Here is a 14,808-nt window from a genome sequence, read left to right on the forward strand (position 1 = left end):
AATGTCACTAGCAGGGCGGTGATGTCACCACAATTGTAGCCCCGCCCACTTCCTCCAGCCCCATAAGATAATGTCACTAGCAGGGCGGTGATGTCACCACAATTGTAGCCCCGCCCACTTCCTCCAGCCCCATAGGATATTGTCACTATCAGGGCGGTGATGTCACCACAATTGTAGCCCCGCCCACTTCATCTAGCCCCATAGGATAATGTCACTAGCAGGGCGGTGATGTCACCACAATTGTAGCCCAGCCCACTTCCTCCAGCCCCATAAGAGAATGTCACCACAATTGTAGCCCCGCCCACTTCCTCCAGCCCCATAAGAGAATGCCACTTGCAGGGCGGTGATGTCACCACAATTGTAGCCCGGCCGCGCTTCCTACAGTCCCATAAGAGAATGTCACTAGCAGGGCGGTGATGTCACCACAATTGTAGCCCCGCCCACTTCCTCCAACCCTGTAAGAGAATGTCACTAGCAGGGCGGTGATGTCACCACAATTGTAGCCCCGCCCACTTCCTCCAGCCCCATAAGATAATGTCACTAGCAGGGCGGTGATGTCACCACAATTGTAGCCCCGCCCACTTCCTCCAGCCCCATAGGATATTGTCACTATCAGGGCGGTGATGTCACCACAATTGTAGCCCCGCCCACTTCATCTAGCCCCATAGGATAATGTCACTAGCAGGGCGATGCGATGCTCTGCAGGCTTTAATTCAAAACGTAGTGAATGCCCATGGGTCATCAAGTGTTGCTGCATTCACTGCGTATTGGAAATGGTGGGCGGAGCCTTTAATATAAAATCGTTTTATTCCACAAGTAAAAGAAGCAGCAACGTTCCCCGGAGTGTCTCTTCATCTCCTCTCGCATCTCTCTGGCACAGCTGCTATCGATAGGCTGGAGTGGATTATTAAACTCTTCTGAGAGCGGGTGCTGGCACTATTTTGGCACCCGGCACACAGAGCTCATTATTGTCAGCGGCGGCTCTGCGGACAGACGACTAGAATCTTAATTACCACCAGATAAGAGCGAGTGATTTCCAAGGTCTGATTGCTCGTTATTGCTCCTTCGCAAGCTTACTGTCCTTAAAGAGACCCTGTCACCAATCTTCCCATAAGATGATGTCCAATGGTATTTTATGATGTAGATTTCCCTGTTCCGGGACTGCAGTGCTATGTAAACTTCATCCGGTCATTCTGTGTCTCAAACCCTTTGCAGATATTTTGAACTTTTGAAGCTTTTTCCGAAGGATTCCCTGACCTCGTCTGAATTCCACAGCGCGCTATCCAAGCTGGGTGTAAGGATGACTGAGGAAGAGTTCAAGAGATTGTGGCACCGGTAAGACAACCCCGCACCCACGTTCCCGGCTGGGTACCAGTATTCACATTTGTTGGATGTTGGTAGTAATTACTAGGGATGCACCGATACCACTTTTTTAAGACCGAGTACGAGTACCGATACTTTTGATCAAGTACTCGCCGATACCAATTACCGATACTTTTTCTTAAAGGACCAGGTCACATTTTTTCTAAAGCAATACAAACTGATGATTTTAGGTCAGTTTCTTAATATTATGATTCATGAGATGACGAGGGAGCATGACGCCGGCTTCCCGGCCAATCAGAATGCCGGGCGCTGCGTCATTACACGGCACCCGGCTTCTGGATTGGCTAGCTTTCTGACCAATCAGGAAGCCGGGCAGCGCGTCATTACACGCTACCCGGCTTCCTGATTTGCCCGGGAAGTCGGCTCCATGCTCTCTCATCACAAGTGACGAGAGAGCATGGAGCAGTTTCCCGGCCAATAAGGAAACCGGGCAGCGTGTAATGACGAGCTTCCCGGCTTCCTGATACAGGAAGTACTCGTGCTAGGCATCGGAGCATTTGGGCGAGTACGAGTACTCACCCAAATACTCGGTATCGGTACCGATACTTGTATCGGCACCGATACTTGTATCGGTATCGGTGCATCCCTAGTAATTACAGTGTAGTAGAAAAGAGTTAGCATTCCAACATTAGGGTCCTGGATCCTGGGGCACTGTTAACCCCACCCACAGTACGCATTTTGTCCATACACTTTGCGAGTTGGCGCACAGAGATCACACCTACTTTACATGTTGGTCCTGCCCAGACCCCACCTCTAAATATATGTAGACCACTCATCACACCCACTTTATGGGTTGGTCCCACCTATACTCCACCAAAGTATGTGTGGACAACCCATCCTGCCCACTTTATGGGTTGGTCTAGCCCAGATCCCCCCCTCTAAATATGTGTGGACAGTTTATCATGCCAAAGGTATGGGTTGAGTTGATCCCACCCAGACCCTGCCTCTAAATATGCATGGATTGCCCTTCACACCCACTTTATGGATCGGTCCCACCAAAACCATCACCTCTGAATAGGTGTGGGCCCCCATCACGCCTACTTTATGGGTTGATCCCACCTATACCCCATCTCTAAATATGCGTGGACAACCCATCCCGCACACCTTATGGCTTGGTCCAACCCAGATCCTCCCTCTAAATATATGTGGAGCTTCCATCATGCCTAAGTTATGGGTTGATCCCACCCGGTCCCTGCCTCTAAATATGCATGGACTGCCCATCACACCCACTTTATGGATCGGTCCCACCAAAACCCCACCTGTAAATAGGTGTGAACCCCCATCACGCCCACTTTATGGGTTGATCCCACCTATACCCCATCTCTAAATATGCGTGGACAACCCATCCCGCACGCTTTATGGGTTGGTCTAGCCCAGATACCCCCTCTAAATATATGTGGCCCTTCCATCATGCCTAAGTTATGGGTTGATCCCACCCAGACCCTGCCTCTAAATATGCATGGACTGCCCATCACACCCACTTTATGGATTGGTCCCACCAAAACCCCACCTGTAAATAGATGTCAACCCATCACGCCTACTTTATGGGTTGATCCCACCCAGACTCCACCTCTGAATATGTGGGGACAATCCACTTATGGCTTTGTTTCCTGCAATGAATGCCTTTTTATGGTACTGTGCATGTGCAAATTAGGTTGATGCTTCGATCCTGGTACTTGGCCCGGGACACGGCATCGGTGGGAGAGAGTTCCAAGGTGCAGGACTGTTCTCGCCAAATCTGGGACAGCTGGCATGTATGTGTTAGAACTCCTGAAAGGTTTAACTTTTTTATTGTTGTCTATGTCTCCTTTTAAAGCCCAACTGCACCTTTTTTTTGTGCAGACCACCCCAACCCCACTAAAATGTTTGCTTATGTTTAAAAAATCCAAAATGTCACATATTTGGCTAGAGATACTTTAAGACCAGAATTATGGTCACTGACAATAACATTTTTCTTTGAAGATACATCAGAGAAGACAACGGGATCCTAAAGATTGAAGACCTGCGGTGTCATCTAGGAGCAAAGGCTGCTCAGGAGTTGTATGAAGACCGTAGCTTGCTGCTCTCTGGACTCCAGAAAGTGTCTAGAAGCCGAGAAGACCAAAGTACGGGGGGAAAAATATATTTAGAATATATACAGTATCTGTGAAGAAGGTTCTCATGTAGCCAGGTCATGGCACACACGGTAGTAGTTGGTCCCATTCAGCTGGACTTGTTTTGTAATGTGTGACAACGTTTTGCTACCCATCCAAATGTCTTCCTCACCTCTAATGAGTGCCAGGAACATACCCCAGCATTTATAGCCCTATGACCTTTATCCAATCACCATGGAATGTGTTAGGGCAGATACTGATTATTCAAGAATGACGGGAGCTGTGAATGTTTGTGAAATCCCCCTGTTCTAATTACATATTCCAATCGAATGGCTTGTACATGTGTTAATTGTCAGAGTCACATGGTTGCAGGTGTGAATTATGGTGGCATAGATAAGTTAAAGGAGAACTATGAGGCGAGTGATCTTCTGAACTTCATAGTTCGAGCTGACGTGTGACAATGAAACTGTCGCACGTTGGCTCGATAGATCGGGAAGTGAGCGAACACATACCGTCACTCACTCAATTCTCGCTCATCTCATCCCCCCCCTCCCCGCTCCGATCCTCCAGCGCTGACTGGCGAAACGGACGGGGGAGCGGGCGGCTACAGCTGGCTCTGCCTCTAGATAGGCAGAGCCAGCTGTCACTCACGCAGCTGGGTGGATCTCCACAGTAACGTCGGGATCCGTCCCTGCTGCGGCGGTCTCAGTATACCGCGAGCTGTAGCCCGCGATATACTGAGCTTTGGGTCACGGGAGGACGCTAGTATATGTCCTCCCGTGACCCTTAGGAGAACTATGGGGAAAAACACTTACCCCATAGTTCTCCTTTAAGGACACACTGCTCATCACAAGCATCCAAACCAGGCTTGTAGTGCTGAGGAACTAAGGGGGTGTGCCAGACCAGAGAAGGGGCGTGCCAGACCAGAGAAGGGGTGTGTCTGACCAGAGAAGGGGCATGTCTGACCAGAGAAGGAGCATGTCTGACCAGGTCTGTTACATGATGCAGTGCACTGGGCAGTGTGGTCAGACTCTGGTGCTCATTGGACTGTGCTGTCATGATTGCTAAACTCTTTCAGTCTGATGTAACAAGAACTAGAAGTATATCCACACAATCAATAGGTTTCAGGGCACATCTGAAATTGTGTATTAGAGGGGGCGGGCAACTCCAGAACATAGTCACTGTCACTCACAACGCATTCTGTTTTGCCAGAAATGAGCACACGAGTCGGATCACGGACAAGAAATGAGAGGAAGTTGTCCCTCAGTATTGAGAAGTGGTTGAAGGAGAGATTCAGAGAGGGGGCTCGAGCCATGATGGCCGAATTCCTGGTGTGTGATCCAGAGAGGACCCACAAGGTGAGTTGGTGTCTCCTCTTGGATCTGTCATCCAAGTCATTTAGATATATAAAGGACATTGGTATCAAAATTATTTTAAATTGTGTTCCTTGACGTTGTTGTTGCCACATTTCAGAAATATGTTCAAAACAAGATGGTCCAGCTGTGTCTACTTGGTCTTACTAGAAATGGAATTACTCTACTCAGCCACCAATCAGACTCATGGATACCCTGAGAGTTTGATTTAATTGATGACTGGTGGAAAACGACTCCACTACTTAGTAGAATTAATACTTATTGTGTCTCAAAGCCAACCATTTGTTGATACCCTCCTCCAACCCAAGCTGAATGGGCGACCTTTGAATCATACTATTGACATCACATGTCCTTGCTAGAACAGGCATGCCAAGATTGGGAGCAGAGAGGTTGATAGCGGGCACCTGGCCTAACCCTGGTCCCACTACTGAGGGTCTCCCGATGAGGCCTTTTACCAAGTGTCCCGGGTTTCCTAATGAGTGCCCCAGGTCTTCTGATGAGTAACCCAAATATTTTACCAAAAGCCCAAGGTCTTTTATTGAGTGCCGCGGGTCTTCTACCAAATGGCCCATTTCCTCTAGTAAATGTTCCAGGTGTTTGCCAAGTGCCCCAGATCTTTTTACTGAGTGCCACAAATGTTATTCTCAGGTCTTCTAACAAGTGCCCCAATTCTTCAACTAAGTGTCCCAGATCTTCTACTAAGTGCCACAGTCTTCTACAGGGTCTCCGAGGGAGTGGAGAGAATATTTATTTGATCTCTGAAATGCCCCACATCAAACAAATCGATGAGCGCTATAAACGGAATACAACGTCTGAATCTTACCCCCTCCCCCCACACACACTTTCTGATAAATTAAAGTAACAGAACCTCTTTGTCATTATAAGAACTGTAAAGTCTTCCTAACCTCCGTGTAGGACTTCTTTAGTATCTACATTCGAACAGTCCTGTAACTGATAGACTCTTATGCACGTCCACTGTACACATTTTTTTCTTGATCTGAGCCTTCTTCTCACCTCCTGCCCCATCTTCAATCTAATGCTCTTTGGTAGTCCGGCAACACAATCCAATAGACAAAGGAAACTGCTTCTCCTTTTCCATTAAAATAAAAAGCTTATTGTTTAATAGCAAATGTTATACTAGTAGAAGACAAAGTGTTACAAGCATATTGGGGGACATCTCACATTAGATGGTCAGCACTGCATGGTCAAATGATGGGTCCATGACCCCTCCTGCCTGATATCGCTGTCATACTCCCTCCATCTCCAATACACTTTGTAGAAGGTTCTTCTTCATCAGGGACCACCTTCTGAAGCTTTCCAACTGGGAGTACACAGTGCATGATATCACCAATAGACTTGTGCGCCGTCAGAAAATTCACTTTGTTTCGGAATATCCGTTATTTCGTATTTCCTAATTCGTGTCCGAAACTCAATTCGGATTCGTACGAAATACGAATTTTCGTTAGTTTCGTCACATTTTCGTAACTTTACGAACATTCGTTATGATGAAGTTAAAAAGCAAAAATACCTTTGTTAATATTGGAGTTGATGTGGTAGTTTTTTTTTAACTTGAAATACGAAATTCCGTTAACGGATTTCAGATCCGAATTTCGTATTTCGGATAAAAAAAAAAACTACCATCAACTCCAATATATTAACAAAGGTATTTTTGCTTTTTAACTTCATCATAACGAATGTTCGTAACGGAACGAAAATACGTTAACGGAATTTCGTATTGCCTGCCTGTGTATTGTAATGCAACCCTCAGCAGCAGCGGATCCGAATTTCGTATTTCGGATAAAAAAAAAATCTTGTCATGTTGTTCAACCTCATTTACAGGGGTAATGTTAGTTCCCGTTTCAACGAAATTCGGATCCGAAATTCGTTAACAGAATTTCGTATTTCGGATATCATTCGGAAACTGCAATTCGGATTTCGGATGCTTCCGAATTTACGAATTTCAGGAAATTCGTACGTATTTTTCGATTCGTAACGAAACGAATCGCACATGTCTAATCACCAACAAGTATCTAAAAGTCATAAAAACCTCTGTGGCGTTCCTTTATCCTTTGGCTTTGAGTTGACGACGTCTGTTGGTGTTGGAATGAGGAGTGACCGTTTTCCATCTGGAATAATCTGATTTCCCGCCAGGTCTCAAGAGACGACTTCCTTCAGGTTTTGGAGAGATTTCAGCTCCACCTCACTGGGGACCAGTTGGGTCATTTTCTTGCTCGTTGTGGTTTGGATGAGAATTCCTCAGATGTGGACTATGTGGACTTTCTACAGCGTATACAGACAAGGAGGAAGAGCGGAAGAGCCCACAAGATCCTTAGCAAACAGGAAAACAGGTGGAGTCACGTTCAGTAGAAATTTTCCAGTGGTTCAAACGGTACGAACCGAGACTTGTTAGTATATGCGGAGCGGAGCTTGTGCATCATATAGAGAGGTTGTATCAATTTTACAGCAAAAGTAGAATGACCTTTTACCAATAAAGAGTCAGTCCACCCACAAGGTATTTAAGCTAAAATCTGGTTGATGGAGTTAGTCCCAGGCTTCTTATACGTCTCTGGCACTCCAATAGTGAGACCTCTGTGCAATAATTCTTGCCTCTGTTCTTGTCCAGGGGAGAGTTTTGGGTGTTAGAGCTCCTCCTATAATTTAAAATAAATACATATCCACCGGGGATGGTGGGAGCTCCTCATAATGGGCACAGCGCGTGTACAGACTCTGGAACTCAGCACAGGGATGGTGGGAGCCCCTCATAATGGGCACAGCAGGTGTACAGACCCGGGAACTGAGCACAGGGATGGTGGGAGCTCCTCATAATGGGCACAGCAGGTGTACAGACCCGGGAACTGAGCACAGGGATGGTGGGAGCCCCTCATAATGGGCACAGCGCGTGTACAGACCCAGGAATTCAGCACAGGGATGGTGGGGGCCCCTCATAATGGGCACAGCGGGTGTACAGACCCAGGAACTGAGCACAGGGATGGTGGGAGCTCCTCATAATGGGCACAGCGGGTGTACAGAGCAGACCCGGGAACTCAGCACAGGGATGGTGGGGGCTCCTCATAATGGGCACAGCGGGTGTACAGACCCGGGAACTCAGCACAGGGATGGTGGGGGCCCCTCATAATGGGCACAGCGGGTGTACAGACCCGGGAACTCAGCACAGGGATGGTGGGGGCCCCTCATAATGGGCACAGCAGGTGTACAGACCCGGGAACTCAGCGCAGAGATCTCACCAATAGAGCCCCTCAAGGTTAGAGGAGACTTTCAGGGAATGCAACCCTCCAGCTTCCATCACAGTAGCTTTGAGTAGAGGTTCCCTTAAAAGTGGATTTTGTGCAATGATAACAAAGTTAAAGATTTCATTTTTCCTAAGCAGCTCTCGACCTTTTCTTCTGGTGAAATAATGAAATGTTTCAGCAAATGGATTTTAAACTGATAAAGCTTTTCTGATTTGCGCAGGGCAGCGGACAGGAGGTCTGTGAGCTCGGCGTCCACTACGGGCACCTTAGAGGGAAAGCTCTTGAATTATCTCCATGCCGAGTTTAGCGCCCTCCTCGAGGAGTTCAGGTGAGTGTGTAAAACGTTCTCTGAATGCTGAATATTAAAGGAGAACTAGGGGATTAAGGCTTTTCCCCATAGTTCTCCTTAGGGTAACGGGAGGACACAAACTAGCGTTCTCCCGTCACCCTAGGCTCAGTATATAGGGAGCTGTAGCTCGCGGTATACTGAGATGCTGCAGCTGAGGCGGATCCCGACAATTATGTCTGGATCCGCCCAGCTGCGTGAGTGACAGCTGGCTCTGCCTATCTAGAGGCAGAGCCAGCTGTACCCGCCCCCTCCCCGTCTGTTCCTTTGACAGTCAGTCTGAGAGTGCAGAGTGCAGAGAGCCGTGACAGGATCGAGAGGTGAGCGAACGCCGGTATGTGTTCGCTCACCTCCCGATCTACTGAGCCGACCTGTGACAGTCTCATTGTCACAGGTCGGCTAGAACTATGAGGTGAGTGAAAAGCACCCACCTCATAGTTCTCCTTTAAATACAGTCAAAAGACGGCTCCATGTATCTGGTGGAAGATGGCAGCGTGTCCATATCAGCCCCTCCTGACATTTCCATCTATGAATGAGTGACCCTAAATCATCTCATTGGGGCGAATCAGCTAGAAATCAGGCAAATTGCTCCGCTTTTTTTATTCCCCTGATACCTGTCCAGTCTGCAGAGATTCATACAATCCAAAAGTCACAGTTGTCTGGATTTCCAAATTGTATCTCTATACAGAGATCAGTATTGAAAATTTGATGTGATGTACTCATTCCCAAAGTGTCTATTGTTACCTAAATCCATGGCCATGTGATGTACTCATTCCCAAGGTGTCTATCAATACCTGAATCCATGGTCATGTGATGAGCCCATTTCCAAGGTGTCTATGGTTACCTGAATCCACGGTCATGTGATGAGCCCATTTCCAAGGTGTCTATGGTTACCTGAATCCACGGTCATGTGATGCACTCATTCCCAAGGTGTCTAGTGTTACCTGAATCCATGGCCATGTGATGCGCCCATTCCCAAGGTGTCTAGTGTTACCTGAATCCACGGTCATGTGATGTACTCATTCCCAAGGTGTCTATCGTTACCTGAACCCATGGCCATGTGATGCACTCATTCCCAAGGTGTCTATCGTTACCTGAACCCATGGCCATGTGATGCACTCATTCCCAAGGTGTCTATCGTTACCTGAACCCATGGCCATGTGATGCACTCATTCCCAAGGTGTCTATCGTTACCTGAATCCACGGTCATGTGATGCGCCCATTCCGGAGCCTTGTATCATTTGGGACTGTAAGAGTTCTTCTTTGGGTTTTCATTCCGGGAAGGATTACGGGGGCAATGTTGGTCCAAAGTCCCCCACCATTGAGGCAAGATCACTGTGTTTTAGATCCGGTGGAAACAATGCAGAAGTCACTTTTTACTTGTTATATTCTGGAAACCATTGCTGAATTATCAGTTGTAGTAACACCAGAATTTCCTTTGCTCCTGATTGGTTAGTTAAAGACCAGACGTAGACCTGACCTATCAGCTGAACTCTGTGGTCTTTTTGTGTCTTTTGCCAACCTATTTAAAAAATGAACTAAGTGAATAATGTTCCCTATATGGGCTGAATCCTTTTGCGGGTGTTTATTTGACTGGGTCAGGTTGATACAGTTGACCCAATCACGTGTGTTCTGCTTCCTCCCAGGAAGGCCGATACCAACAAAGTGAATGTAATCAGCCAGCAAGACTTCAGAGGGATCCTGGAGAGGAGGTAATGTATATGGTGAAATGTATTTACTTATAATGAAGAGAACCTGTCATATATTGGTATATTCAGAGCTCCTGGCGATGATGGGAAAAATGTGTTCCCAATATCTATACTGAGATAAGCTACATCTAGGCCCAATATTACCTATAGGCAGAAGCCTACTGAGCCTAATGGCAAAGGCAGCCTTGACTATGAGAATAACCGCATAGACCAACCAGATTCAGACCTGGAAGATATGTTTGATGTTTTTACTTGCTGAACCATCTTTTAATTGTTATACTTTTATACTATATGTAACACAAATCACCCCTTAAAGCAAGGGTGAGCAACCAGTGCCGGATTTACTCTCTCTGCTGCCCCAATGCCATGTTCCTCAATACGCCCCCCTGTATGCAGGCTGCATACAAGTGATCTCGGTGACAGAACAAGCGGCGGCTTCCCCGCTGTATATTTAGCTCTGCTTGCCCAAAGCCGGGCTAAATGTACAAAACAACTTCATGTCCCGGGCGTTGGGAGATAGGAATTCCACACCCCTGCTCCCCCTCTACTCCCTGCTGCCCCGAGGCCGGGCCTCGGTTGGCCTTGTGGGAAATCCGGCCCTGTGGGCAACTCCCGCCCTTCAGCTGTGGTGAAACGGCAAACCCCATTATGTATCTGCCACTGGAAATCATGCCTGTGGCTGTCAGAGTCTGTGGCTGTCAGGCTGTCAGGTGGGCAACTCCAGCTGGAGGGCTGGAGTTGCCCACCTCTGCCCTAAAGTGAACCCAGGCAGGGCAAAGCAACAGATTCAATTTATTGCTGGTCCCACCAGTGGCTTACACCTCCCTTCACATCTCTACCCTTCCCTTCCCTTCCTGTCCTTTCATTCCATCGCCGTTCTATTCACCTGTGAGGGAGAGGAGAAGAACAGTGTGAGCTCCAGGTCATGACTTAGAACTTAAACAGACCCAGCTCTGGGGTGGTCCTCAATGATGAGAGAGCAGCGCTGATGGACAGATCAGGGAAGGGCTCTGTGTCCCCTCTGGGTAGACTCAACCTCACTTCTGGCCCCAGTTACAGCAAGCAAGGAGATGACAATTATCACTTAAACAAAAAATGATGGGAAATCTCCCCAATTATGGAGACAGACAGCCAGGGGTGTCCTCATAATGAGGCATCCCATAGAAGGTGGGATCTGCATCAGCATGGGCGACTAACCAGCACAGGCAACTAACCCTGAGCGAAGTTTCTAACCCTTCCCAGCTTTATCCTAAACCAAAAAAAACACTTTTGCCTGGAGGTCCACTTTAAGTGTTACCTGTATGACCGGTTCACTTTATCTAATCACAGCTCAGATCCAGAAGACCTAATTCTCCGTCTCTCGCCCCAGGTTCTGTATAAAGGTGACAGATGAAGAATTTGCCCACCTGCTGGAGAGAATTCCAGCCGATCATCAAGGAGCCATCAGATACCGGGACTTCATGGCCAAGTTCGATAGCGGGTAAAGAATGAAAGGGAAAACCGGCTCTGAGAGATATGAGATCTCTGTCAGCAGACGAGGATTTTGATTGGCAGATGAAGAGCATTTTATCTACAGTATTTATATATTTATGGAGAGTGATACAAAGTAACCATTGTTACAGTGATGTGTATAGGATGTGTGAGGAGAATGCGGAGACTCTGCCCTCTGCTGGTCAATTTTAAGTATGACAGTCCTGTAATACCGATAGGCTGTCTACATGGAACCTAAGGGACAGAAATATGAGAGATGACTTCAGGGTGGTCATCTTCATCCTGGCTTCACTACTCACCAAATAACTGACCCAACATAAGTACAGAGGACGAACGTTCAGACTCTTAGGGGTCTATTTATAAAATATTTGCAGGGCCACAGGTCCTGCAAAGATCTGTGAAAGTTCATTTTGTGCGAATAATGGCTAAAACAATTGTTCTCTTTTCAGTGTACGTCATGTAATATTGTATTATGGCCACTAGATGGAGCTGAGGAGCAATAGGAAATATATACTTATTGTATATGCTCCTCGGCTCCATCTAGTGGCCATAATGCGGTAATCATACATTCGAAAAGAAAATATAAGAACATTTATTTTTGCATCTATCCGCACATCGAACGTTCAGAATTACTGGGGAATTAATCTGCGAATTGATTATAAATGCTTATTTCTATTCTCCTCAACTCCTTCTAGTGGGCAAAATGCAGTATTACGTTACATTCATTCAACCAAAAAAGAAAATATATCTGAGAACAGCCATTTTTGCTTCTATTTGCCCAGAATAAACATTATAAAAAATTTGTAGGGTGAATGGATATGCAAAATGATAATAAATAGACACCTTAGACTATCCCTGGCAGCATGCTTTGCTACAGGTGAGTGAATCATTCGTCCCGCAATGTACATTCTGTGCGAATTTAGCCAAAAGCAAACGTTATTAGCATATTTTCTTTACAGGTCAAATGTAAAATCAGGAGAATACCACATTATGGCCACTAGATGGAGCATAGGGGGGTGAGTATCTGTTTCCTACGATCTTCAGCTCCATCTAGTGGCCATATTGCAGTATTTTCCTGATTTTACATTCGACCTGTGAAGAAAATATGCTAAAAACATTATTTTTTGTCTCCATTTGAACAGAGTGAATGTACATGCAGTTTCACAATTTATTTTTAGAAACACTCCTTTGTGTGCAAGTGTTCCGCATATTAAAATGTAAGCTCCTTCTGGACACTGCGAATGGCTCTGTGTGCTCTGTATTGTGTGGGGGGTGACTTCCGTCCGTCATATAAAAGCAGAGAGTACTTTATATGTAATGAGTAAATACATGCACACATTCACATCCATATAGAACATACAGAAACAAAGTCACTTGTGCCGATTGAACACGTTTCTCTAATTGCAGGGATGAGAATCTGAGCCTATGGGGAGGAAACAAAACAATTCTGACTGACTGCAGCCAAAAACCAAAAGCAATCAGTAAAGTCGGGAACAGCGCCAAGAAGGAGAAACGGCAAGGGAGGAGTGCGGAGCAGGTAAATGAAAGAGAAGAGCGGTGAGCTATTGTATCTCATACAGAATTCTCTTTCTCGCTCTCATCTCTCCTCTCTCATTCTCTGCTCTCTCTCTCTCCCCTCCCTCCTCTCTTTCCCCCTCTCTCTCTCCTCTCTCTCTTTCCCCCTCTCTCTCTTTCCCCCTCTCTCTCTTTCCCCCTCTACCCCTCCCCCTTTTACCTTTGATCCATGATCCTCTTTTCTACCCGTGTTTGCCGACATTCAGGGTTCCCTTTCTCCATTGTGAATGTTTGTTTACACTGGCAGGGTTTACACTTGTGATGGCTGTGATTGGTTCACGGTCATGACAAGATACAGAGCCACTCGCATTGGCTTTCTACTTTGTGAATGTGATCTGAGCTGTCCAATGACATGTATGTCACCTTAGGGGAGGGAAGCCGCCAGAGTCCTCCATAGTGAACCTCTAAAACTACCAGCCCCCCTATACATTGGACATGTAATAATAAGCAGGTGGGGTGAGTAGTGGACCCCCCCGTGTCCAGTCACCGGAGGAATGGAATTTCCTTTCTCGCATTCAGAGGTATCCCATCGCACTGCAAACCGACGTATTCTAATGGGTGCTGAAATGGCAAACGGTTGGCACCGTAAGACTGGAGGAGATAATGAGGTCACCAGCACACCAAGGTCCACTTCATCGATCCGTCTTTTATTGACGATTAGATAAACATGGCGTCACAAGCAAATGTAACGACGGATCGATGAAATGGACCTTGGGGTGCTGGTGACCTCATGATCTCCCTTGGATTATCCTCCTTGCTGTGTAGCAGTGGGCGAGAGTCTTCATTCTACAAATAGTAAAATGTTACAGATGGAAGAGTTCACAACAGCAAACTTACCGTTTTTCAGCTTACCGGAATCATCAAAAATCTCGTAAAGAATAATTACGAATCTCTGGAAAGGAATTTTAATGAGATGGACCCCATGAATACCCGGAGGATGACGGCAGAGAGCTTGTACCAGCTGCTGAAAAGGTAAATCAAACATCTGGTCAGTGTCTGGGTCGTGGGGAAGAAGTTCTCATTGTGATACATTGTTGCAACATAATACTTTAATTTCTTAAAGGGGAACTAAACCAAGAAGGGGATCTAAACCAGGCCCCCCAATGTCCGTGAGGTGAAGACAAGATGTAATGTCCAACAAATCCACATTTATACAGTTTACTGCCGGTCATCAGAGCTTTCTGATTGGCTGGTCTGATGATCCCTTTGATGTTACATTTGTTCTTCATCTATCTAGCGCACTGGTCTCAAAGTACCGGTCCGCAGGCCAGTTGCCGGTACTATGTAGCCCGCAGCCAGCTCACAAGTTTGGTACGTGGTCACGGACCGCGTACCAGACTTGCGGGAGCAGCTACACGGTCTGCATCTTTGTCGGATGCAGACCGCATAGCTGCTTCTGTGCCGGCACTCTGATCCTTTTGGCCGGCGTCTTCGCTAAACGCAGCCGAAAGGATTAGATTAGTAAGGTCTGCAGAGCTTACTGATCACCAGGGATCGATGATCGTGGCTCACAGCCTCCTCCCTGCAACAAGGTAAGCAGGAGAGGGGGCTGTGTACTTTATTTACATGTGGGTGGGTGTGGGGGGG

The 14,808-nt window shown here is 46.8% G+C and overlaps 1 protein-coding gene across 1 annotated transcript in view; it reads left to right on the plus strand.

Moving 5' to 3' along the window:
- The window catches only part of LOC108798361 (EF-hand calcium-binding domain-containing protein 6-like), a 35,817-nt gene that overhangs the window by 15,010 nt on the left and 5,999 nt on the right, over positions 1-14,808 (plus strand). The window contains exons 6-14 of the mRNA XM_018570105.1: positions 1,216-1,335; positions 3,346-3,488; positions 4,689-4,834; positions 7,001-7,197; positions 8,321-8,428; positions 10,093-10,158; positions 11,525-11,635; positions 13,054-13,183; positions 14,069-14,193. Coding sequence (XP_018425607.1) covers positions 1,216-1,335; positions 3,346-3,488; positions 4,689-4,834; positions 7,001-7,197; positions 8,321-8,428; positions 10,093-10,158; positions 11,525-11,635; positions 13,054-13,183; positions 14,069-14,193 — 1,146 coding nt within the window. The remainder of the gene's footprint in view (positions 1-1,215; positions 1,336-3,345; positions 3,489-4,688; positions 4,835-7,000; positions 7,198-8,320; positions 8,429-10,092; positions 10,159-11,524; positions 11,636-13,053; positions 13,184-14,068; positions 14,194-14,808) is intronic.

The sequence above is a fragment of the Nanorana parkeri genome, unplaced genomic scaffold (assembly GCF_000935625.1).
Source record: "Nanorana parkeri isolate BGI_ZX_2015 unplaced genomic scaffold, ASM93562v1 scaffold1455, whole genome shotgun sequence".
Lineage (NCBI taxonomy): Eukaryota > Metazoa > Chordata > Amphibia > Anura > Dicroglossidae > Nanorana > Nanorana parkeri.